The sequence below is a fragment of the Cladophialophora carrionii genome (genome assembly GCF_000365165.1).
Source record: "Cladophialophora carrionii CBS 160.54 unplaced genomic scaffold supercont1.2, whole genome shotgun sequence".
Taxonomy (NCBI): domain Eukaryota; kingdom Fungi; phylum Ascomycota; class Eurotiomycetes; order Chaetothyriales; family Herpotrichiellaceae; genus Cladophialophora; species Cladophialophora carrionii.
In genome coordinates this window covers 1,245,351-1,270,018 of record NW_008481827.1, presented here as the reverse complement: position 1 = coordinate 1,270,018, position 24,668 = coordinate 1,245,351, and the positions used below count along the sequence as shown (strand labels likewise).

The 24,668-nt window shown below is 55.5% G+C and overlaps 9 protein-coding genes across 9 annotated transcripts; 3 read left to right on the top strand and 6 right to left on the bottom strand.

Annotated features, from left to right (window-relative positions):
• Nucleotides 1-436: 436 nt before the first annotated feature.
• On the bottom strand, nucleotides 437-838 carry G647_02518 (uncharacterized protein; the record flags this gene model as incomplete). The annotated part of the gene is made up of 1 exon (XM_008726867.1): nucleotides 437-838. The coding sequence occupies one exon, from the start codon at nucleotides 836-838 to the stop codon at nucleotides 437-439; it is 402 nt and encodes a 133-aa protein (XP_008725089.1).
• A 950-nt stretch (nucleotides 839-1,788) lies between these two features.
• Nucleotides 1,789-2,430, bottom strand: G647_02517 (uncharacterized protein; the record flags this gene model as incomplete). The annotated part of the gene is made up of 1 exon (XM_008726866.1): nucleotides 1,789-2,430. The coding sequence occupies one exon, from the start codon at nucleotides 2,428-2,430 to the stop codon at nucleotides 1,789-1,791; it is 642 nt and encodes a 213-aa protein (XP_008725088.1).
• Nucleotides 2,431-3,171: 741 nt separating this feature from the next.
• G647_02516 (uncharacterized protein) lies at nucleotides 3,172-5,538 on the top strand (the record flags this gene model as incomplete). The annotated part of the gene is made up of 1 exon (XM_008726865.1): nucleotides 3,172-5,538. One exon carries the CDS (start codon nucleotides 3,172-3,174, stop codon nucleotides 5,536-5,538), a length of 2,367 nt encoding a protein of 788 aa, XP_008725087.1.
• Nucleotides 5,539-5,968: 430 nt separating this feature from the next.
• On the top strand, nucleotides 5,969-6,805 carry G647_02515 (uncharacterized protein; the record flags this gene model as incomplete). Its single annotated transcript, XM_008726864.1, has 2 exons — nucleotides 5,969-6,060; nucleotides 6,235-6,805. The coding sequence occupies 2 exons, from the start codon at nucleotides 5,969-5,971 to the stop codon at nucleotides 6,803-6,805; spliced, it is 663 nt and encodes a 220-aa protein (XP_008725086.1).
• A 347-nt stretch (nucleotides 6,806-7,152) lies between these two features.
• G647_02514 (uncharacterized protein) lies at nucleotides 7,153-7,482 on the bottom strand (the record flags this gene model as incomplete). Its single annotated transcript, XM_008726863.1, has 1 exon — nucleotides 7,153-7,482. The coding sequence occupies one exon, from the start codon at nucleotides 7,480-7,482 to the stop codon at nucleotides 7,153-7,155; it is 330 nt and encodes a 109-aa protein (XP_008725085.1).
• A 5,270-nt stretch (nucleotides 7,483-12,752) lies between these two features.
• Nucleotides 12,753-14,056, bottom strand: G647_02513 (uncharacterized protein; the record flags this gene model as incomplete). The annotated part of the gene is made up of 2 exons (XM_008726862.1): nucleotides 12,753-13,408; nucleotides 13,468-14,056. The coding sequence occupies 2 exons, from the start codon at nucleotides 14,054-14,056 to the stop codon at nucleotides 12,753-12,755; spliced, it is 1,245 nt and encodes a 414-aa protein (XP_008725084.1).
• Nucleotides 14,057-18,456: 4,400 nt separating this feature from the next.
• G647_02512 (uncharacterized protein) lies at nucleotides 18,457-18,986 on the bottom strand (the record flags this gene model as incomplete). Its single annotated transcript, XM_008726861.1, has 2 exons — nucleotides 18,457-18,896; nucleotides 18,932-18,986. 2 exons carry the CDS (start codon nucleotides 18,984-18,986, stop codon nucleotides 18,457-18,459), a joined length of 495 nt encoding a protein of 164 aa, XP_008725083.1.
• Nucleotides 18,987-21,016: 2,030 nt separating this feature from the next.
• G647_02511 (uncharacterized protein) lies at nucleotides 21,017-22,561 on the top strand (the record flags this gene model as incomplete). The annotated part of the gene is made up of 1 exon (XM_008726860.1): nucleotides 21,017-22,561. The coding sequence occupies one exon, from the start codon at nucleotides 21,017-21,019 to the stop codon at nucleotides 22,559-22,561; it is 1,545 nt and encodes a 514-aa protein (XP_008725082.1).
• A 31-nt stretch (nucleotides 22,562-22,592) lies between these two features.
• On the bottom strand, nucleotides 22,593-24,389 carry G647_02510 (uncharacterized protein; the record flags this gene model as incomplete). Its single annotated transcript, XM_008726859.1, has 1 exon — nucleotides 22,593-24,389. One exon carries the CDS (start codon nucleotides 24,387-24,389, stop codon nucleotides 22,593-22,595), a length of 1,797 nt encoding a protein of 598 aa, XP_008725081.1.
• Nucleotides 24,390-24,668: the final 279 nt, after the last annotated feature.

Here is a 24,668-nt window from a genome sequence, read left to right as displayed (position 1 = left end):
TGCCAGGGACACCAATGCCAGGGACACCAATGCCAGGGACACCAATGCCAGGGACACCAATGCCAGGGACACCAATGCCAGGGACACCAATGCCAAGGACACCAATGCCAAGGGGGGGCATTCTCTGCAGCCACGCCAGGATACACGTGGCGCGACGCTACGTGGAGGTTTAGAACATTAACCATGCCGACTTGTTATACATGCAATACATGCAGTACACAGTGAATCCCGATAGACAGTCCCATGAACCATACACCATCGGTCGCCGTAGATCCTGGCAGTCTGAGAAGCGCTCGTTCCCGAAAACGAGTGCATTTCGCCGTGCTCAAGCCATTACAGCTTCGATTCCGAGCCGCCGGTATTGTACACATTCCTGATGTATCAAGAAAAAACCCTCAGCGTCAATGTCCAGTGCCGTCACCCCCGTCGGCTTTCCTCACCATTCGACCCCAAAGGCATTGCCCAACAGCTCGCGAATCGTGTTGACCAGCCCCTCCGGCCCACTCTGCTCGAGCGTGCCCGTGGGCACCTTGACGAACTTCATGGGCTCGCCGTTTTCGTCCTTCCGCGTGGCCACCATGCGGCGCATCTCCTCGCCTTCATCCTCGCTGAAACCTCCGCCGACGATGACGCCCTCGGGGGGAGGGTAGATGGCATCGAGCATGAGTTCGAAGTTTTCGAGCGAGTATGTCTTTTTGGGTTCGATCTTGGTCAGAATCGCGCAGTAGACAAAGTGAGGGACGAGCTTCTGTTGGAGCTTGAGCGCCATGTCGTAGTGTGCGCCGAGGCACAGGAGTCGATGTGGCTCATTCTTGAGTAGTGAACAGGAGCGTGCCATGGTGGGGGATCAGTGGTGCTTGGTTCCTTTTGGTGACGACGAGAATGTGGCCTCCCAGGTCCGAGACAGGTTCGAATGGCCACAACTATATAAGCACCGTTGGGAGTACGAGTATTCGTCCGCCTGGGGCACTGAGCGCGGCCATAAAGGCGGGGAGGAGGGTGAATGAATCAGTGCGATTGGCTGATCGACGTCATCATATCTCAGCCTTATCAGATCGCCGACCGGTGCAATGCCCTTCGGTGCGCATCCTTCGTGATGGCCATCGCCATCCGTCTTCGGTGTCCGAGGCGTTTCAGTACTTCAGAAGTCAGTACACGAGGCTGAACGGGCAAGTGAAAGACATGACCGATGGCATCCCATGATGGGGCCAATTCGAGTCGTTCACCGGGCTGCGAAGGTAAGCTGAAGAATCAAAGTTAGGAGGCAGGCTAGTGTCTGTTTGTCATGGCACGGGTGAGGTATTTCAATCTGTGATTCGAGCCATGCTTAGCGACTTCGGCCGAGCAGCATGATAAGCCGTGTGACGTCTGCTGATGCTCCATTTCTTGAGCTTTGCTCATCAAACCTAGACACTCTCCACGTGGAAACCGTGGAGCCAAAGCTGATGAACTAGACCGTCACATCTTGTATTGGGTTCTGCGACAGCACCAATGTTCCCTGTTGCGTGGCGGCTCGCGCCTAATCGTCCTCGTACCTGCTGGCCAAGAAAAGGCAAGTGAGACAGCATTGACAGCAGCAGACTGAAGTGTGATTCAATACGGACCACGCAGAGAGTTGAGGCTGCATGCAGCATGCACTAGCTCTCGGTATCAGATCGCCTCTATCCGCAAGCACCGCTCGCTATAGGAACGCACGCCCCAGCTCGCCCACACCCTCACCCGCAGTTTCAACAAGGGTCTCTTCAAACCACTTTCTTGAGCTTCCCCCATGCGGCTGAGCACTCTCAATCAACTCGTATTCAACTCTTGTAATAACTCCCTCACCTCCCCCAGATCACCCTGTCCCTTCCTCTCACCGTAGATCGCAGCGATCAAACTGCTGTCAATGTTGGGAAACTCTTTCTGCAGCTGCGCTTGAATGCGATCATCTTCTGATTGGGGAGCGTTTGCCTCGTACTGCTGCATGTGCTCGACTTGTGCTGCGCGATCGCCCTGCTGTGCCAGCAGCTGTTCGGTGTCAGAGCGGTGAATGCCTTGCGACGGAGCAGTGTTGTGCGACTGTTGCTGTGGCTGTTGATGTCCATGTGACTGTGGCTGTGACTGATATTGCGAGGGATTGGATTGGTAGTACCCTTGAGCGGCCCCTTGGTTTTGCTGGGACGTCGGAGAGGTGTAAGGATTCCCGCTGCTCTCGGTGTTCGACCACGGGTTATTGTTGGACGACATGTTGTGCTGTGTCTGAGGGAGGATCTGCTGCACACGCCCGACTCGGCCGTCTGTCAGCTTCACTTTGATGCCTCGCGGATGATTATGGCGGGTGAGAAGTTGGGAGACCGTGCCCTGGACTTGTCTACCTGTTCGCTGGTCCGCTTTGAGGACAATTGAAACGAGTAGTCCTGGCTTTATCTGCGCAAACTGTGTCACCGGCATCAAGGGATTTGAAGACGACGAGGAAGAGGTCGGAAGTCGCAGGCTGCGCGATTCCAGGGACGCGTAAGAGAGAATCTGCTGGTTGGCTGCTGGGTGGCTGCTGCTTCAAGTAAAATGACGTACCCAGTACGGCGTATCACGCAGCCGTTGGCGCTGACCTCGGCGGCGTGGCCAGAAGTGCCCGACAAAGTGGGCACGCCTAACTAGTGATAAGTACCTAACGGAGTACTTACGGGGAACACCGTGGACTCCTAAGTCACTGTACTGCTCGCTACCACTCACATTCTTAATGCTAGCAAAAGTATAAAATTATACGGAGTACCTACGCCTATTCTATGCCTTGTACGCTACACGAGTATCCAGGATTATGTCACTTCGTCTTGAAGGAACGGCTGTAAAATGAAGTATATCTATCCGGTGGTTAGTTTCGTCTGACCTGTACGGGGTAGAGTACCTAGCCACCCAGTTTGTCACATGGCCGGCTGTGGCCTTAACATATCGTAAGGCTGCAACGAGCACAGCGGCTTCATGATTCCAGTTGACCCCATTTGACTGATTGACTGTACCTATGCTTCGCGGCGGTTGATCCTGGCTACTGAATCCTGACGACAGGACTGCCCTTTGCACTCAACCTCTCACAGCTGCGCCAAGTTGCTATGTAGATGCTTGAGGTGATTTCCCTTCCGTGATACGACTGCCTACGAAGTCTTGCCTAGGATACAGTACGTGAAAAGTCTGGAGATGGATCACTTCCCCCTCTTCGGCCATATTTTGAAACAGTACATCCCGATCAGGCTCCGGCATGAGATCCCCTACGATGGTGGAGGCTTCCACGGGTTTGAGGAACGCGCAGGCTTCGACTCCAGAGAAATCTCGGAAGGCCTCTTCGTCGGAGACCATTCGTTACTCAAGCGGCTGCCGTCTGTGTATGCCTCCCTCATCCAGTCCTGGTTCTACTGGGGTTTGTTGCACGAATGCCTTCAGCGGGCAATAGACATCGAGGATTACTGTGAGCAGAGACCCGATGACTGTCCTGTGCTGACGACGAGATCTCTGGAGCGCGATTTGGTCGATTGTGCAAACAAGCTGCAGGCCACTGGTCCAGTCAGTGCTGCCACGCATATCAACAATGCAGAGGACGCTCTCGCGAGGACTTCCTTCCTTCTCAGACTGCTGTCGGGCCGCATTGAGAAGGCCGCTAGGAACCCTAAGGACGAGAGAGCACAATTCTGGGCAGCGCATGGCCGCGAATTTCTCCCTCACGATCTCGAGCTTTCCCTGTGCTGCCTTGGATACACGCTGACGCATGCCATGGGCGCCATTTCTGCGGAGCTGAGTCTGTCTGCGTCTGAAAATCATGCACGCGCCGGTGGACATTGGTACACGCCTCCTTTCCTGCTCCGGCTTGCGGAGAATCTGGGATTTTGTAAGAGTGACACCCAGCATTTCGAGGGCATTCATGGCTTCGTTACCGCGTGTATGGCAGTCGCACTTCCTACCATCAACAAGAGAGGCAACCATTCGGATTGCACGCCGGAACGGTGTGAGGCCGATAACATCAAGCCTGAAGAGTATGAGCAGAAACACGTCCAGCATGGCTGTACATGCTCGCAGGTGATGCCACACGAAGCATGGGATGTCATGCTTAAGATCATCGAACAGGACGGGATACCTCTTGTGAGAGTCAAGCCTCGGTCTCACAGCATCGGCGGCCACATCGACTTCGAAGTCGTGCGAGCGGGCCCCGATACCCGCTATCTAGCTTACAGCCACGTTTGGGCCGATGGTCGTGGAAACGTGTCGGGCAACGAGCTATATGAATGCCAATGGCGCTGGCTCCAAGAATGCGCACAACAGTACGAAGAAAGGGATTTGGACATCTGCACCGCGCCTGGCGAGAACCTACTGTTGTTTTGGATCGACACTTTCTGCGTGCCGCGAGGTTCTGACGATCGGATGTGGCAGCTGCGCACCAAGGCTATCCTGTCCATGTCAGAGATCTATCGGAGGGCAGAGGTGGTGCTGGTTCTGGACTCTGCTCTCGAGAATGCCGACATCCCGTCGGTGCTCGAGTTCGGGATGCAATTGAAGTTCTGCGGCTGGTCTCGCCGGGTGTGGACGTTGCACGAAGGGGCAGTTGCGCAAAACTTGATGATCAAATCCGGTAGGGGCCTCGTCAGTCTGGCACTGCTCAATTACCAGATGGCGAGAGCGAAGTATCCCTGCAGAGAGGGAACCGAATGGCGGATCTGCGCGGGCATGGAAAAGCACTACATCCACGCAGTGCTTCAGAATTGCCTGATGATCAACAGAGTTTCGTCCTCGGAGAAGGTGACCTTTTTCAATACTCGGAGAGAGTTGCAAAACCGCGCCACGTCCTATCCCAGCGATCGATATCTGGTCATGGGAATCATCAACCAAGCAAGCAAAGAGACGCTGTTGGCTCTCCAGAGAAGGGATCAGGATAACCGAAATGCCGAGGAGGTCGGGCTGGCCAAGCTGAAATTGATCCTGCTGTCTGCGCCGACGATCCCTCAAAGCGTGATCTTTTCGAAAGATGCGAGATTTCCGGAATTCGGCATGCAGTGGGCTCCCGCGACGATAGGCGGCGATATTCCCGTGGACGAGAGTGAGGTTCCAGTTCGAAGAATTCCCGACAAGGGCGCGATCGTCAGATATAAAGGGTGGCGCATCACCAGCTCAACTCACCAACTAGACACCACGGCCTCTTTCATCTCAGTCAAGTTGGACCAGGCCCGCCAGTATCAGAACCGATACAAGCTTGCCATCTGGCCGGTCGACAAGAACCGGAAGAACTTTGCTACTCTCGTAGCGTCCATAAGCACAGATGCAAGACTGGCGGTTATTCTCAGTGTTGTTCCGAGGCCGAATGACACGGCCGTCAATTTCAAGATCGCGCTCCTTGTCGAAGAGATTGGAAGTCTAGGAGGCGAATGTGTGCCGGACGTCGAGGTAGATAGTATTGTCCATGTCAGGTACCTAACGCCCCTCAGGGTGTACGCAATGCATGATAACAGCAATGTCATGCAGGAGATCGAAGCGGAGTGGCTCAATCAAGGGATAGATATGTTATGGTGTGTTGGGTAACGTCAAAGGCCTCACCTCACGTACGGTTAGTAGGAGTTATGTATAGTTAGTAGGAGTTATATACGGTTAGTAGAAGTTATGTACAGTTAGTAGGAGTCACATACAGTTAGTAGGAGTCACGTACGGTTAGTTCGAGTACAGTTTCAAAATCTACGACGAGCAATGTATGTCTTTTGTCACTCGGCTCGTGGTTATAGCGGCACGCCGCGGTGAGTCGCGTGTGAGCTCTGGACAAGTTTGTACGGAGTACGGAGTCCTAGCGACGATCTTGTCCAGCCAAGGCTGATATCAAGATCTCGGGCCCCGTCTCTTATCATTCGTCGGCCTCCCCGTACGAACACTTACTTACTCCCACAGTCCTCTGTACGTACTGTGTACTCCGTACTGTAATGGAGCTCCTACGAGCGAGAGTCTTCACGTCCGAGTCGTCATGACGACGCAAATCCTCGCAGGCAAGCCCATTCCCGAGGTCGACATTCTCTTCCTCGGCAGTCCAGGCGTCGGCAAGGCCACCTTTCTGTCGTAAGTCTCAAATCCAGTCCCAGTCCCAGCCTCAGTCCCATGTGCGTATGCTAGGGCCAATTGCGCGATGCCCAATGCCCCTCTGCCCACCCATACGAGTATCTAATCCGAGCTGAGCTCAAATCAACGGGGTAACGGGTAACGGGTTTAACGGGTTCACTTGTGTGATTCTAGACGCCTCCCACACATCCGCAATGGCAAGCTCGACCAGTCCGCCGTGCCCACGGGCCACCACCACCACCACCACCACCGCGTCTTCGCGCCCTCGGGCCCGTTGACGTTCGACGTGGCGCTATATGGCCGACCGTACAGGTTCCGCATCCACGCGTCGACGTCGACGCTGTTCATCGACCCGTTCCCGCCGCGTCCGTCGTTCGCCATCATCGCCTTTTCCATCCCGCACCGCGAGTCGCTGCACAACGCGCAGTATTACTGGCGGAAGCAGCTCTCCTTGCATTACCACGACCTGGAACACACCATGCCGGTCATGCTGTTGGGGTTGAAGCGCGACGAGCGGACAGAGGAGAGGCTCGAGGATGAGAGTGGCAGTGGCAGATTCAAATGCGTCATGCCGCAGGAAGGGTTGCAGGCTGCCCAGGAGATGCGGTGCGACAGGTACGCCGAGTGTAGCGCTTTGACGGGGGAGTTGATGTTCGAGGTGCTCGAGGACATCACCAAGACGGCGGCCAGGACGACGACCGAGGCGGGCGGGTTGAGCCAGAATGGGAGCTGTAGTGTGATGTGATTAATGCCCGACGTATCATGGTGCTACATTACGGAGTATAACACCGAGAGGATTCCATTCTCAAATTAATCTGTATTTGTATTCGTGTTCGTGGAGTAGTGACCACCCGTCCGAGGGGCCACTCGACCACACGAGCACACGATCAAGCCATGTATACACACATACATACATAAGAAACCCACGCTATGCTATGCAGAACCTTGATCAGAAGCACAGAGCTCGAAGCATAACGCACAAAACACCTCATCCGAAGCGCAGGTTAACAAACACGCCCGCAGCTTTGCATCGCGCTCTCCCCTCCTCCCCAAGATTCGACGGTGATCATCATTGATCTGCCGCCTTTTTTTTTAAAAGATAGCGTCCAAGCAACAACAGCACGCCAACGCCGCGCATAACCCGGCACAAATCCCGCCCCCGCTGCTTCGCTCCCTCTCGTACACGACCGTCTGCGGCGGCGGCGGCTGGCCGTTCCATCCTTGTGGTGGCCCGTAGCCCGGTCCTCCGTAGTATCCCTGCGGCGGTGGCGGGCCGTAGTAGCCATTATTCGCGCCGCGGTTCATCTCGTACTGTTGTTGCTGTTGGTAGTTGGGGTCGTAGGACATTTGGGGCGGAGGCGATTGGAAGCCTTGGTTGTGCGCGGGAGGAGGGTATTGCGGGGGATCGAACTTGTCGGCCATTGCTGACTTTTTTGTCAAGGGATGTGTAGTCAGGCTGCTGTGTCTTTTGCGAGGTTGTGCTGGGGTTGAAATCGAGAGTTGAGGTCCCACGGATGGGGGAGAGGTTGCCTGCTGATTCCTGGTGGTTCGGTTGAGCAAGCTTGTTTGGCTTTCCTTCCTAGCGTTACTCCGTACGTATCTGAAGGCAGGGCGGACTCAGGTGATCACGGAAGTAGGATGTGTGAAGGAAGTACTCCGTAAGAGGTCAATCAACAGCGAGTGATTTCCCCGTCCGTCACGTCCCCGAGGGTAAAAATTTGAGTTGAGGTCCGACTGCGCACGCCGCGTAAGTGAACAGGGAAAGTATGCGGAGGTCCGAGCGGGGTTGGACTGTCACCCAGCGAGCTGTTGATCAGAACGAGATCCAACTCAAGGGAAAGGTAAAGGTCGAGCTGTTGGCCGGGAACAGATCTAGCCAAAGGCAAAGGTCAAGAGTGATGAAGAGATACGGAACCACAGCACGAGTACAGAGTTCAAATGTGGTGCCGTGCAAACGCATTCATCCATCCATCCATTTGAATGGCGCGTACGGAGGGCGTGTGTGGAAGAGACGGCAAGCAAAAGCGTCTGCGAACGCGTAATAACAGTCTTGGAAACACTTGGCTGAGCCACACTGGCATGTCACTTGCTCACTTCTCGCTCATTCACTTACTGAATCACTCTGTTCATTGTGCGCGTTGTCCGAGCAGTCTCGTGGCTGGACACGATGCGAGATGCGACTGCGACGATGCGCGAATAAATCTATAGTGTATTGACACAGTGACACTCATTGTATGAGGACGGAGAAGAAGGCAGAGAGCTGAAAGGGACAAAGCGGACCAGTGTGCGCCTAGACTGGATCCGGAGAGGGATTGCGAGGGGATCTCGAAGCGAGGCGCAGCACGGAGTTCGGACGACGCGAAGCTTGACAGTGGCGCTCACGCGGAAAGTGTGGCGCCCCGACACAGAGTCAGCAGGACGCGCACGGCGGCTGGAGAGCTGACCGGCGTCAGCTTGATGGTCGTCTTGCTGCAGTACTGGACGAGGGCACAGAAGCACACAAGAATACAGTTCGCAAGTCGTCAGGGCTGGGGCTCAGACTGAGACTGAGACTGAAACTGAGACTTTCCAGAAGTCGGTCACCAGTGTGTGTCCACAGTATTCCGTGACGACATGCTCACGAGGCGAAAAAGCATTGATGCCTGGTTGAATCTTGTGCACCGACTCCAAGATCCACACGACGGGGCATCGACCAGCCAGACGAGACCCTTGCAGGGCTGGCAATCTTCAAGATTTGGCGAGCGGCGAATTGATGGTTGATCGATCGACAAAGGTAGAGCTTGATCTAATCCAACTTTACCTGGACGACTCGGACCCTCGACGAAGACAGGCCTGACGATTCACGCCGACTTCGCTCTCAGGCAGTCATGTTGGCGCGTGCAAAGAACAGTTGCAGTCCTCGACTGTTGACTCGGTGGTATTGATGCCAGTCGCAGCAACCAGCTGTCCTCATCTCCCTTTGCGCACCACATCCTGTGATGCCATCCATCGTCCTGACATGGAGAGAAGGGGACTTTGTGATGTCGTAGACAGAGTCTGAGACTGCATCCCTCTCGGTAAGGACATCTTGAAGGGCAGATCTGTGAAGCGATCCCTTTGACAGGCTTTCTCTTCCGAATTCTCCGTGACTCGGGTACACGACTTCACAAACTCGAGGCTTGCATCTCTAGCATCGAACACCCTCCTGCGACGTGAGAGACTGTCCTGCTTGCCCAACCGCCCGTGGGTGCTTCAAGCTCAAGGTTGTTCGATGTGATTCCGAGCGATTTCTTTCGCACTTACCTGCGCATAGTCTAACCATACAACGCCAATGTGCCAACACTGCGCTGCCCGTAGATTGGAGCATGGGACTGAAGTCCTCCCCAGCAGCTAGCTCAGGGTCACTTTGTCTCATGCCTCCAACCTGCTGCCAGTGCCATAGTTCGTATCTCAAAGATCGTGAGAAAGTCGGCCGCAAATTCCCCGATAACGCATGCTTCTGGTTCTTACCTGAGCGCATTGAGGAGGACCTGTCTGGTGCGTTCTGCTTGATGATGGCATCAGCATAGCTCATGGACTGGTGCAAGATGAATTCACCGACTGGTCACCAGCCATGCAGGCACGCACACCTGCACCGACCCATTCGTGACCCATGGCTGCGGCATTTTTGCCATGTGCAAACCGATAGTTGGACCAGGCTGTCGCTGCATGCTCAATGGCTCGAGAACGCCGCACGTTCAATCGTACACAGGTGACGTGGAAATGCCTGGGTGGTGTGGTGGGCGTGGTGTGATTCGCATTAGGGCCGGATTTGCCCTTTGCCAGCCGTATTCCCAAGCATCCAGGCCCCAATTGTCCAAAGTCAAAGGAGCGTCGAGCAGTCGTGTTCCGCCTCGCCGGAAATGGTACGCGGACGCCATCCAGCCTGGAAAGGGTTGCAATCCTTCTTTCAACTTCTCGAGCAGCACGATATCCCCCGTCGTCCCGGGGGGGTTTGATGGTTCGCTGGGCACGATGACTGGCCATCTGGAGCATGACAACAAGATTTCGAAGCACAGTCCATCCCCCGAACTGAATCTGCCGCGACTCTATTTCAGCTAGTGCGGCTCGCTTCGGATGGGCATGCTGGGTATGATTGGGTCGATGCACATCCGAACAGTCCCAGCAGGTGAAGGTTCCATGTTCGAGAATATCACAGTACGTAACTTGTAGCGGAGGGGCTTTTGGGCGGCGAAGCTACAGTCCTCGTACATCGGTTCAACTCCCAAAGGCACGGCTGAATAATTCACTGATAGGTACTCCGTACTCACGTACAGTATGCATGATGGTGCCTCCAGTCACGCCGAGTAGGGGTGCCAAACCGTACAAGAACGTGGTACCTGGCCAGCGCCATCGACCACAGCCATCGGCGATTGTTTCGCCTTGACTGGGTATCCCATGGCAGGTAAGATGTGTGAGCAACGCGCGACTATCGTGACCTTCGCCCTTTTGCACTGGATGGTGACAAACCGTTTGGGCTGGCTGGCAGGGCTGGTCAGCACCAGCGCAGTACGTACAATACGAGTGCTCGTACGTCGTGACTTGTGAGGCCATGGGTCTCTACTCTAGTCCGCTTAGAAACATGGATGAAAATCTTGGGTGCACATCGACGTTGCACAACGGGAGGCTGATGGTGAGAGAGAGTCACTGGAATCCACCCTGTCCATGTGTCTCTGTCGACGTGATTGGGCAACACGTTATCAGTGACACAATCGCTCTGACCCCTCCTCGATAATGGAGGGAGGGACAGACGGAGGGGGTGGTGTTCGAATGAAACCATGGATGGAGAAGATGAGAGCTGTTGGGTACTCACCGCCCTGTGAACCAATGACCACTTCCATCCTTCGATGGTGTCGCAGCCCTGCTCGCGACGGAAACGACACGTCCTACCCCAGTACGAGGGAGGTCTGGGAGCAACTGACAGGTGGTGCTACAAACTACGCAGCACCCCGTTGTCTGTAGACCGGCGACCAGACCAGCTGTTTCTCAGCCAGGTGGGGTCAATGGGCAGGCGAAACGCCTTGTCCGTCTGGCATCTGGGCTTGACCTCAGAGATGCTTGGTCGATCGTGGGAAGAGGCTGCAGGTTCCAACCCCAGTAGTGATAGCACTTGCACAAGCTCCTGCATAAGTTCCTTGGTACTGGAGGGGCCCGTGTCGGGCTCTGATGTTATCTTGAGGACCCCCGGGCGCGTGCGATGGCCCCGTAGAAGCAGAAGGATCCAGCGATAGACAGGCTGTTAACCCGATCTGCACTGACAGGTGCATGCAATTGCTTCTGGTCAGGCTCGGGACGGACATGGATATTCTTCTCCAGGTCATGGAAAAGCGGGATCCATCGCCCCAAGGAGCGGGAGCCAAGCGACAAGTCCAAATAGATCGCCGTTCATAGGCACAAGTGCCGGTGCCAAAGGGCCCATCTGGAATGCAGATGCAGTTGATGGCCACCACCTTGCAGTAGCGGGTGGCAAAACCTTGAGAGTTTTTGCGATGGACAAACCACGGGAGGGCAGTGAGCAGGAATCTGCATCATGGAGGAGGCCAAGCGGGGCGGCACTCGAGCATAAGGCAACCAATGCATCCTGGCAATGCCGACAGGCTGACGTCCATGCATCGCATGCGTTGTCAAACACAGAGGGCTGGAACTGGAAGCGTGCATTAGTGAGCGTCGACGGCGGCAGAACCGGGGGCGTGAGGTGCCGTCCAGCTGGGCTGCCAGGCAGGAGTCATGTCGTCAGGAATAGTACCCTCACGATATGGTGTGGAGGGACTTTCCAGCTGAATGGTTGGCAGGCACACTCAGCGGCAGATATCCTCACAGATCCGGGATGGCTGCGCCGTCTGGATACGAGAAGGATGTGGCATTCCTTGGAGTTGGCCCTATTGACACATCAGGTCACCCGTCGAATACAGGAGACACGAGAACATCAGCCACAGTAACGACGAGATGCGATGCTGGTGTGAGGATGCCGTTGCGATGCTCGGAGATCATGTACAATGAATTACAAACGACACCCGTTGCCGGGCGATCGATTTGATTTGGTGCTGTCTTGTAGACTTTCTTCAGGCTATATACAATGAATCCAGGCATTCTCCGCGTGGTGGTCAAAAGCAGCAGATTCGTACCGGTCTGCGTCCAGGTCCGCGTAAAAGTTATTTGGCAGCCGTAACCTGGACTTGGACCACCAGGGCGGGCATGTTGCGTCCGGCGGCATGAATCGCCAGCGCGGAATGTCTCGGGGCAGAACGCATCCAAGATGCTAAACAGAAATCCAGTTGACAAAATTCCTCTCCCATACCACGTCTTCTCTCGCCAGCACTTGGTCTGAGAGACAGCGGCAAAACTCGCAAATACGCCTTTTCCTCGCGATTTTCTCTTGCACTGCTGGCATTCAACGCTCATCACACTAGCCCACGCGCATATACACACAATCAATCCTCGGTCTAGTGACGCCTGTAAATGCTTCTGATCTCTCCAGGGTCGGGGAACATCTGGTGACTTTTCCAAAACTCGTCGAATCCAATCCGGGAAAATGTTTTTTTAAAAATGGTATCGTAAAAGTGGCCGCCTGGGTATCCAAATGGGTATAGAAGGACTCCAATCGTAAACACCGTGAACTCGTTACAGCGTCGACCAGCTTGCTGCTCCAAACGTATATGACGACATGCGGTAGATTAAAACGCGGCGACCGTGGGTACAAAATTGGGTTGGGTGTAGTACGGCTTTTCGTGCTCGCTCAAGGGAATAACGTCGCCATAGAAGTTGAAAACGGGCGGCTGCAAACACTGGCCACCGTCCGGGAAAGGGGTCTCAGACTCATACCCGGAATCCGTTGAAAGCGAAGAACAAGAAGAACCTTGCTTGGAAGTAGGTTCGAATAGGGACCACTCCGACGGCTGGGTCTGGAAAGGTGGATGGGGAGATGGGGAAGCCGGAGGAGAAGGCGGCAGTGCCAGGTTGGCACAGTCCATGGCATCCACATAGGCATAAGGGGAAGCAGGAGGCGATGGCGGAAGTGTGTTGTATGAGTTGGTGGTGAACCTGGGGCAGTTGATGATCATGTCGCGGAGTTCTTGGAGAGTAATCCTCTTGTGCGGGTCACACTCGAAGATGCGGCGAAGGATCATGTTCAGCTCGGGAGTAATTGGCAAGATGGAGCTGAGAAACTTGGAGTCCTTCAAGAAGGCGCGAAAGGTAGAATCATCCGCGGAGGCCTTCTTCCAGGGATTGCGGCCGCAAGTCAGGTTCACCAGGATCACGCCAAGACTCCAGACGTCGTTGGGTGCAGCGGCATACCTTGCGTATGACCGCGTTGGAGTTTGTTGACATTCTGGAATCGGTGGTTAGCATCTGTGGTTTGGGGGAAGAGACACATAGAGCCGGACGTACCTGGAGACATGTAAAATGTCGACCCACATCCAAAGTCGGAAGTGACGGAATCCGTGGTGGCGAGTCCAAAATCGGCCAATTTGACGGTGTGGCCATTGTTGGTAACCAAAATGTTCTCGGGTTTCAAGTCCCTGTGGTAGATTCCAATGGAGTGACAATACTGGACAGCGTCCAGAATCTGCAGGAAAGCATGTTTGGCCAGTTGATCATCTCCCACGAAACGGCCGTGTTCAGTAATGTTGGAGAACAAGTCGCCTTCGGGGCAGAACTCAATCACGACATAGGTGCAGTCAGGGCTCTCCAAGATGCGCAACAGGGACACCACGTTGGGATGCTTGCTTGCTTGGTTGTGCAGAGCAATCTCACGTCGTTGAAAGCGTCGTTGCCGGGGATCCAATCCAGCTTTGGGGAGAGCTTTCACCGCATAGGGGATGTTCGTAAGTCTGTCGATGGCCTGGTAGACCACTCCGTACGCACCAATTCCTAGGATTGAGACCAGTTCGAGTCGGCCTGCCAATACACACCCCAGTCGGTCCTCTGGCGCAAGGGAAGTCGCAAGTTGAGGGGACGGAGGAGGCGTCAATAGCATTATTGGGAGAGCCCAAAAGTACGGAGTACTTGGTCTAGGAAAAGAGGAGTAGTCGAACAAGACCAAAAGAACAGTTCAAAACATGGGTCCAGAGGAGGTCCAGAGACTATGTTTTGAACAAAATGGAACAGAAATGGCCGGTCCTTGGGAATGATATTCGTCCAACGGAATGAGAGAGGGTTGTTCGGAATGGAAACTCGCGTGGCGGATTAAGGAGAGACCGGAAATTCGAAGAGCAGAAGGACCCAGGTAGAAGTAGAGGTGCTGGTAATGGAGTGTAAGAGTAGGTGAGGAGAGACGAGAGGCTGGTGGTCGGGTCGGCGAAGTATTCCTGGTGTTTCTGGTGTTGGTATGGCTGGTGAAGCGAGGTATAGAGGGCAATATAACGTCCTGGAGGTATGACGGCCGCTGAACTTAATACGGGCATGGCGAACATGGCAAGCGTCGACGCACGGACGTCAATGCCCCATTGACACCCGTGGCGGTGGGGCAAAGACGCTGTCAGAAGATGCTGCGAATAGCAAAGAGGCGACCCACACCAATGCGTCAAGGTTCGCATGCCCTGGGCCGTAGTCTGACGCTCGAGACGCTGGATGACGAGTCGGCTATGAGCGGTTTCGGTTTAGGCTGGCCAGAGGCAGCAAGACGAGGCGGGCAAGGTTTGGGAAGACACGGCAGGGTGGGCTCTGCGCGCCCCGGCTCCTCCTGGCTGGCCCTGGTGCACTGGCCCTGAGAAAAGGGTCGAACATGGACGGATCAGCCAGTGGCTGGGCGCATTTCTGGTCACCACTGATCAGCGTTCCTCGCGAGACCGGACGCCTGCGCTAGCATGTCACCCAATGGCCGCAGCCCAGCGAGATGATATCCCAGTCATCCCAATCATCGCTGCGCGTTTTGAATGCTTGCAGATTTGGCGACGCTTCAAGATCCACCACAGACGCAGAGCACCCAGAGGGAGGGATGGTCGAGCCGAAGCCCACTTTCGCTTCAATTGGCTGGCGTGCTCTGGCTTCACCTGTTCGCAAATTCACCGCTCTGCCCACCAGGGCAACGGGTGGTGAACATGTTTGTCACTTGAGGCCATGGCTGTCTTCGGGCAATCTCCAGCGTGACATGCCACAGGACACCCGTGGTCGCCCTTTGCCGTCTGCTGTGTTCTCCCCTGCCCTAGGTCGGTCAGTCTGCCCAAATCGTGTTTGGGAAACAGGAGACTTGGAGAGGGATTCGGTCACTGAGTGGGCCAGGACGAGTGTAATTGGATACTTCGGGCGCCAGCACAGACGGCATCCGACATGAGACGAGCGACCCTACCAGATCGACTGTCGGCAGGTCGGGCAGGAGCCTGGTCGGTGAGATGCTTAGATCGTGTTTCCCTTTGCGCCTCGCGCCTGCAAGAGGTGGACGTGCTAGCGCTGGCTCGCACACCCGCTGCTGCCATTCGCCGCTGTGTCAAGCAGGATGGATCCTGGGTGCCAGATGGCGGGTTCGAGAGCCAAACTTGAAAATGGAGCGACTGAGCACTGCGGCCTGCCGGTCTGCGATGTACGCAGGCGGCAAAGCTGCGTATCCTTTGACTCCTGAGGCACTAACCTTCGCTCTGACGGGTTCGAACTTGCTCGGGCTGCAATCCTCGTTCCCAATCACAATCCGTATCCAATCAACTGTGCCTTGCCATAGCCACTCCCAGCCCGAGGGTGTGCTGGAAGAGAGGCAGAAGCATGCAAAGCTTCTGCCCCTCCACCTCCATTCATGCACGCCCCAAAAGTCATTCTTAGCACTGGAGATTTTCAAAGCGCCTGGGGCGACGGGCAGCTCGAGTCTTGTTCACGGACAAGGCTCCCATGGTGTCGATTACCTTCCCCAGGCGAGGGTCGCGCAGTGGTCAGCGCTACCAGCCTGCTCAGGAGAAGCCGGCGTTCTACACAGTACGGAGACGGGCTCCCATGCTACATGTGACTTGAAAACCCAAAGTGTTAGGCCTTGACAAAAGTCAGCCACCAACTTTGGAAGTGTCGGTTACGCTGAAGGAACGTGGCAGGGTACATGTTTGGGCTGAACATGACTGCTCGCCGGACTTCCCATACGAGTCGACAGTCGTACACAGTAGTGTGACCGTTCTCGCGCTGCAGCCAATTTGCCTCCGGGGCCTTAGGGTCACGCTGCAGTGCCAGCCTCGGCGGAATTGTCGGCTGCCGACCTTGTGCTGTGGCTTGCCAATTATTGCGACTTGACACTGGTGAGTCGCCACGAACGGGCTAGAGGTGAAAGGGCCGAACTGTTTCAGCACATCTGGATACTAGCCATGATCCGCATCACAACTTCAATAGTGGAGGGTAGTGAGTGTCCGCTTGCACCCTGTCCATGTGACCCATGTGCGTTTCCTGTCGTCTTTCCAAAGCAGAAGGCAGATCAGGAGTACGAGACGTGGCCAATGGCGAAGTCAGAGGTGTCAAGCGTCTCCACTAAGAGCCTTACCGAAATTGATTCAGCGCGTAGCCTGTGGGACGCTTGGAGGCAGTTGAGAATGGATAATGCGGTAGTCGCGTGTCTCAGGATCGCCATCGATAACCGTCCTAAGGCGTGTTTGCATGGGTTATGGGCTGTTGGGCGGTTCGAATCTTGTCCCAGTCGCCCAACCACGCACAGGAGAGGGCCGGCTACCAGAAATTGCCAGGCTCGCTGGGGAGTGGCGTCCTACGCTGACTGGTCGTAACACGAGCTTCGCATGGAGCGAAGTCGAAGCATGCCACAGCTTCTGAGGGTCTTGGGTGACACAGGATTACGTATGAGAAGACCAAAAACTCTCAGTACACAGGACATCCGGCAAGCGGCCTGTGTGAGGCAACGGAAACCCTTTTCGTGTTCGGTGACAGGCGAATTTTGGTGCTGACCTGGTTTGACAGCGATCAAGCCACGTTGCCTGACGAGTCACCATTGAAGGTGGCAAGATAGGAGGTGCGTCTAGGACGAGAATGGCTACGGCCGCGCTTCGAGTGACAGGCCGACGCGAGCAAGGGACGGATCACGAGGTTGTTAGCCTGGAATCCGTGAGGCTAATGACCAATCTGGCTGTGCCGCCGCTCGGATCTGCGCTGGAGAAATTTTCTTGCGACACGATGCGAATTGAGACACGGACGGTGCTGGACTGACGGGAGACGCCGCCAGTGAGGGTGGCAAACATGCGCTGATCGTTGTCGCGCTTTACCGTAGCCTGCCTTCCACCACTTTCTCTCTGCTTCGCCCTACTTTCTTGGCTAGCATGGGCCGCCGTCGCACTTTGGCCGTTGACCAGCCGATCAGAGACAGAACTGAGCAGTGAGGCGAGCCATCGAGAGATTGTTGTTTCAGTCTTGCATCATTCGGCGTATCGAAATCCACAATGGCCTCATGATTTCCCATCCCTAGTCCAGCATGCAACTCTACGCGAGTGTCCCCGTACACTGCACGTCCACAGTACTGCACTCGTACAACACATCGGTCAAGGACGCGACCTGATCATCCACAAGACATTGACAAGTCGCAGAAACGATCAGCGGTGGCTACCGACGTTCTCCCAAATGCCTCCTCTTCATGAGAGTTACCGGCAGTTCACTCGATCATCGTCGACCTGAGCGGATTTACCATCAAGATCCCTCCTACCTCGTACCAAGATTCGATGGTCTCAGTGCCTCCCGTCCCTCGCCTGTAGCTTCTGTTTGCTTTTTCGCCACAAATTCTTGTCTCGTGAGGTCGAGACCGACCACCCTGTCTTTAATACGACAATCGCTTCCGGGTTTACGGAGTACTGGGGTATATGCACGCGAGACACTCAACGGTTTCGGGCCACACTTAGTCGTCCGGGGGTGCAGGCACATGCAGTGATGCATGCTCAACCAGCGACACGGGAAGCATCGGTTTGAGTTCCAGCGGAATGCTTCCCGAGAGATCGAAAAGGTTGAACACCGTTTCCTGCCGTGTTTCTCGCTCAATCATGGCGCAACGGTCAGGCCGAGGGTTGTGACGTTGGAAAGATCTCCTCCGCGGAAGAGCATGATTGCCTGACTCTGCCCCCGATGTGGCTTGTGGTGGTGTGAGGCTGCTGCTGTTCTAGACCTCAGTACACAGTACTCCATACCTATGGAAGAACTCAAAATAACGGACACGGCCGGGACTTGAATTTTGACGAATATCACGGTTGACCGTTGCCTGTCAGTACACTGTCGACTGCTCAATGCTAGAGTCAATTGTGCACTTTAACCCATGTGGCGTACCAGCTCCCTACCAGATGCGCTTGGTAATGCGTTGTGCGGTTCCGATTGTGCGCAGGTTTGACGGCTCAGCGACGGGATGCAATCGTTCTCCGGGATGGCATGCAGAACAGTGGCAAAACGTATATGCTATACAGGAGCAGTAAGCCGAATTTACTCCCGCTCATGCACGATGGAAGCGTAGATGGAGCATGGAAATGGATAGTAACCGCCACGTTTTGAGTCCCGCACCCCTGGGACGACACGAGCGACCCGTCCAGCGCAGCTCGAAGCCAGCTCAACGCCCTCGCATCGCCATTTGTTTCCTCGTCGAAATGATTCGGAGCCCATGTTCCTCTCGCATCGGACGGTAGTCCCAGCTTTACGGCACTTGGCCACGAGCCTGGCAGTGTCGTTCGCGTAGCTGTAGATGTCGTCTACAGCATTGTAGACGCACACGGAAATCTGCGGCACGCCATCGCCTCCCATCAGCCCGTTTTGTAATGAAACCTTCTGCAAGAATGGCAGCTGGACCACCGAGCTGCCATTCATGAAGTAGCCATGCAAAATGCTTTGGTTCATACCCGTGGTCGCGGCTCGGAGCACGATATGTTCTGAACGGCCAGGAACGTCGCTGCGTTGTACGTACCCGACGTCTCGAGCTTGCTTGTCATGGCATCGTATGCAGCAGTGTGTTGCTTCATTACTCCGACCAAGCACGTCGGGATCAGTCCCGCTATCACTGTTCCGTTGATGGCATGCAATATTGTCAATCCGTTGCTGACCATGCCGCCCAGAGCAACGCTGCTGAAGTTGAGTCCAGGAGCATATTGAACTTGCGGTTCTGCAGACTATCCTCTCGCAACCAAGCCACCAGAGGATCCTTACATGGCGTAACTACCCTGGGGTGGGGAAGAGGCCAAGTCGCGAGGAAAGGACAGCACGGACGGAGTCGAGCCTTGCATGGCCTTCCGACGCATCTGGGCCAAATGTTGCTGACGGCTCTTTGAAGCCAGGCACATTCACGTCCCAGCCATAGCTGAGGGCAGCGTCGATATCTGGCAGAACAATCCCGTGGGCCAGCCCAAGTGTGAGTCCTAGTGCATAGCTGGGGCTGGAGTCATGTCGGCCGTGTTGTGCGGGATGTGGTAGGACAGGAGCCGCCTTCCTCGTGGAAGTGGCTGGCTGATGCTGCGGTACAAACAAGATGACACCGCCCAGGCAAGCCGATCCTGACTGTAGGGTGTCTGGTAGGGGACATAGTAAGCCGGCCCGCTGCCGGTGCAGATGGTTGTCTGAATACTCGGTGCGTCGCGCACACCAACCCAAGATCGTCCCGGGGAGGGCGTTCTCGATATCTGGAGTAGCGCTGTAGACAGGGTCTTGACTTGGAGGGCTGGCGACAGTGATGCTGCGGCCTCGCGGGCAAAGTTACTGAGCAGTGGAGCTGGGCAAGTAAACGAATGTTGAATCATTAGGGCGCCAACGGAGGCAACAGGCCAGTAATACGTGGATTGAGGCTCGAGCAGACTACTTCCCAGGTCCGGTCTCTCTCGTCGTCTTCTGATATCCTTCTCTCTTCATACGGACGGCGCATTGTGCCTGGTCCACGGTGCCTAGGGTATGACCAACTCGACGCTCGCAAGGACGGTAAGAACAGGCGGGTGGTTTAGCTCAATCGAGCCGCCATCCCAACAAGAAGTAGTAGCGGAGGCGGGCACATGAAGATTCCGACCATCAAGGAGCCTAGACACAGAATATCAGAAGGGCAGCATTAGATTCTGGATTTGAGAGTCTTTCTCAAGCCGTGATCTCTCAGCAAGAGGATACTCGGTAAACGATAGCAGAAGTTCGTATATTGAGAGTGTCGGGCCAGAGTGCAGCTATGCAACTAGAGTCCGTGCTGACGGTATACTGCAATATCCAGCCAGAATTGTCGAATATACTCTATAAGATACGCAACAATGCTCACAAGTATCCGTGACTTTTTATTCTTTACTGATGAAGCAGAACATGGTGGAAGTTCACTCCATCAACTCCGACACTGATTGCATAGACTTCTCAAGCGACTTGCGTATTTGTGGATTTTCAGCCATAGGTGACGTTGTCGACACCACCACCGCCTGACATGGATAGGGACATACTCTCAGTCTTGGGACCTCTCTCTTCATAGTTTTTGCTTCTGCACGCTATTTCGCTAATACCAGATATCGAAGACTGGCAATCGAAAATACCATGCGACATCAAAAGCGGCGGGTTGCCATATTCCGACCATACCAAAAGAGGCAAGTCACCTCAGTCGGAGGCGGATTTCCCCGGGCGCCGACCGACTTTGCATCACTGTATTGTGAAACTGCTGTCAGAAGGAAAGGAACATAACACAGAACCAGAATAGGTCCAAAAGAATTAGAAGGGCGGCTACAGGCTACAACTACGGTTACGCCGCGCTCTATGAAACGGAGCGGCCACCTACTTTCCCTCTGCGCAGCCGCCGTCGTTGCCTCGGCGACTTTTCAGTACCTTCGCTTCGGTTACATCTTGCTCAATAGACCGTCAGCCAGAACGATAGCATCTCGATCTCACCGGGAGGATTGATGGTAGCGGATTAGCAGAAGTTCTTTGGTAGCATTGCGGTCCTACACCCTTTCACACCTGCATTTTCAAGACCGTTACATCCGGATTTCCGAAGCAGTACTCGATATTGACTGCCAGCAACGTTCTCGAGCGCGCAACCATGACACGACACAAGGTGCTACCGACCCGGTCGTCGAGACCATCTACCTCTGGGACCATCAATACTGGCTCAGAACTCGAACACTTCTCCCTTGGTAGTGATCAACGATCTCAGCATGACGTGGCCCCCAATCATGAGCCATCTCGTGCGTCTTCAAGACCACGAGAACAGCTCCCCCTTCGGCATGCCTCTAACCGATCCTCCATTCCAGCATCTTTAGCAGATCACCGACCAGGAAACACACACCTCATCAACGCCACGCTTCTCATCCCTGGCCGCGGCGAACCCCTCCACAACTACTCAGTTGTTCTTCAAGACGGAGTCATAATGGCAATCCAACCGACCTCTGCGCTGCCACCCCCGTTCAAGAACATTCCCACAACAGATGTCCCTGTATTGATGCCCGGCCTCTGGGACTGTCACGTACACTTCCTCGGCTCCAAGACGTTTAATTTTGCCGAGATGGCAACCCAACACCCCGCCCTTGCCGGCGCGAGGATCGCGAAGAACCTTCACGACGTGCTGATGAGCGGGTTCACCTCCGTGCGCGAACTGGCTGGCTACGGACTGGACGTGTCAAAGGCTATTGCAGAAGGCTCGCTCGTCGGACCAAATATCTACTCCTCCGGGGCTGCTATATCTCAGACAGCAGGCCACGGCGACGTCTTCGACCTGCCCTCCGGGTTCGTCGACTCGATGTTCGGGGTGCGGGATACGCAGGCGAACGCGCTCGCGCCGGGGACCGGGCCGATGATCATCGCGGACGGAGTGGACGAGTGTCGCCGCGCGGTTCGCCTTCTCATCCGCCGTGGGGCGACGTGCATCAAAGTCTTCGCCAGCGGCGGGGTGCTCAGCATCGCGGACGACCCGCTGAGGCAGCAGTTCTCCTTGGCCGAGCTGCAGACCATTGTCGCGGAGGCGGAGCGCAACGGGCGTGTCGTGGCCGCGCATGTCCATGGGAAAGCAGGCATTATGGCGGCGGTGATGGCCGGCGTGCACACGATCGAACACGGCACATACATGGACGAGGAGTGCATCGAGGAGACGAAGCAGCGTGGAATCGTGTATGTCCCCACCCGCACCATCGTGAAGGTCGGTGTCGACCACCCGGAGTTGATGTCTCCGGAGTCGTATCGCAAGATGCTCATCACGGCGCGCCATCATAAAGAGGCGTACCGACTGGCTGTGCGTTCGGGGGTCAAGATCGCGCTAGGCACGGACTTGGGCATCAGCGCCCCGACGGATCATCCGCTGGCACATGGACAGAGTGGGGGAGAACTGTCCTACGCGGTAAGTGATGGGGGAATGACGCCTCTGCAGGCTATCGAGGCCGCGACGGCCATGGGGCCCGAAACGCTGGGCGATCTGGGCATGAAGCCGAAGAGTGGCGTCATCGAGGTGGGATATGATGCCGACATGATTGCGCTGAAGGAGAATCCCTTGCAGAATATGGATCTGTTCAAGGAGCCAGAGAACATCACGCACGTCTGGAAGGGAGGGCGGCTGTTCAAGAGTCCCAAAATGAAAAGCGAAAGCCCGTTCTGATAGACCGCTAATGTATATTTAGAGTGCGAGGCTATCGAACGGCAACATCCACCGAGCCTTGTCTGTGCGCCACTCTTTCCTGCCCGGCTGCTAGGGCCTCTAGCCTCGCTGCTTGGACACGGTGTTTCTTGATCACGGTGATCCATTCGGGCTCGTGCTCAGGCTTTGGTCTGGGCCCGCGCTCTCCTTGACCTTCGTGTGACAGTTCTCCACGTCCAACAGCTCCGTTTGAATTGTCAGCGGCGCCTTCCTCGGTCGTGGCTTCCGCAATATCTCCCTCTTGTACCGACAGCGGCGACGGCACGTCTTCGTGGCTCTCATCCTCATCTTCCTCGTATAGTTCCGCGATCAGTAAACTGAAATCCGCACCCAGCCGTCCTAGACTATTGGCCGCATACAGGACTTGCATGAGCAAGCTCTCCCGTGCCGTCGCGTCCGTCACGTTGGGTAAGTACTGCTTGAGCGTAGCCATAAAAATCTCCACCAGGTGGAGTGGGAAGGTCTGCAGCGCCGGCGGCAACGCGAGATCCAGCTCTAGCGACGGAGGCGATGGTGATGAGGATGAGGATGATGATGGCGTGTCACTGCTGGGCGGTGCTGTCCCCTCGACGGGGAAGATGTTGCGGTACATGGAAATCGTGGCGAAGGACTGCTCGCGGAAGATCTCGATGTAGCGTTTCAAGTAGCGTTCGGTTTGCTGCCCGGCGACTTGGGGATTATACCCTCCTCCGCCGCTGGGCTTACGCGAGGGATGGGGACGTGTCGACGCTTCTGGGTTGCGGTTGCCAATTTTTTGCGCGTTACCCTCCTTACGAGCCTGGGTTTCTTGGTCGGCGAGATCGCGAAGTGGCGCGAGCGCTTCGGTCATGCTGAGGAAGGTGCATAATCTGGCGACGAGGAAGAGAGCGCCGAAATGGCCTTCATCCTGCGCAGGTGTCGTCGTGGAAAGTGATCCCATTTGCGAGGACATCAATGTAGTGGGTGTGTGGAGTGTATTAGCGGTAGCTCCAGTCGGACCAGTGCCTGTGCCTGTGCCCGTGCCCGTGCCCGCCGTGGATAACTCCGGCGCAACTCGGCGCAACCAGCCGATCATCCTGATCGCTGGTGCGAGGCGAAGGTTCGGCCCCCTCAGACTGGCGATCAGGTTCGTCGTCATGTCCTTCATGGCGATCTCGGCGTCGACGAGCACGGCCCTGAGGAGCTGGGAATCCGGATACAGAATCTGCAGACGCTTGATGTGCGCGAAGAGGTCCAGCGCTTGCGTGTAGTTCGCGGAGGAAGTAGAGCTGGTGGAAGTGGAAGCGGACGCAGCGGTGCCCGCAGAGGCGATTGAAGCCCGTAGCAGCGAGGGCAGTTCAAGAATGTCTTGTGCCTTGTCGGCTTGGCGGGCGAGAAGAGACGCATTTCGTCGCGCGGCGAGGAGCGCGGTTCCTTGACTCTCTCCTGTGATCTCGTCTTTGGAGCGGCCGTACGATGAAGCGAATGTGACGGCACTGGCGTCTAGAACCGGGATGCTCTTTCTGATAGACTCGACGGCTGCCGAGATTTGGGGCAGTGATGTCTGGAGCGTGCTGAGGTGGTCTGATGAGATGGTGGTCGTGCGGTATGAGCGGGATGAGAGTGCCTGGAGTGAGACCAGGTTTGAATGTTGGGCTTGAGCGAGGGATTGCGGCTCCGTGGTCGTCAGATCGCTCAGACGCAGCGAGACCAGGCGGGAGAGATACTGGGAGATTTCGGGGCTGTAGGAAGACGAGGAGGATGGTGATGATGACTGTTGAGAAGAGGACTGTAGGTATGGTTGAAGGAGCTCGTACAGAGGGTCCGCCATTCTGACGAATTGGTCCAGATGCCTGAATGGAGCCCTGGCCACCCGTCTTTGAGTGCTGGCAAGGCTATTGCATCTGGGTGTTTTAATAGTGAATTGTCTTGCTGTGTATGGGATGGAAGAAGGAAGTGATTTTATTGGCTGATCTCTAATCACGGGCGGATGTCTTGGCACAAGGCTGTCGCTACGAGGCTGAGGATCCCTTTGGTATGGTTGTACTCCGTACCTATGGTCATATGGATCGGGAGGTTAACAATAATGCGTACTGTGATACGCAGTGTA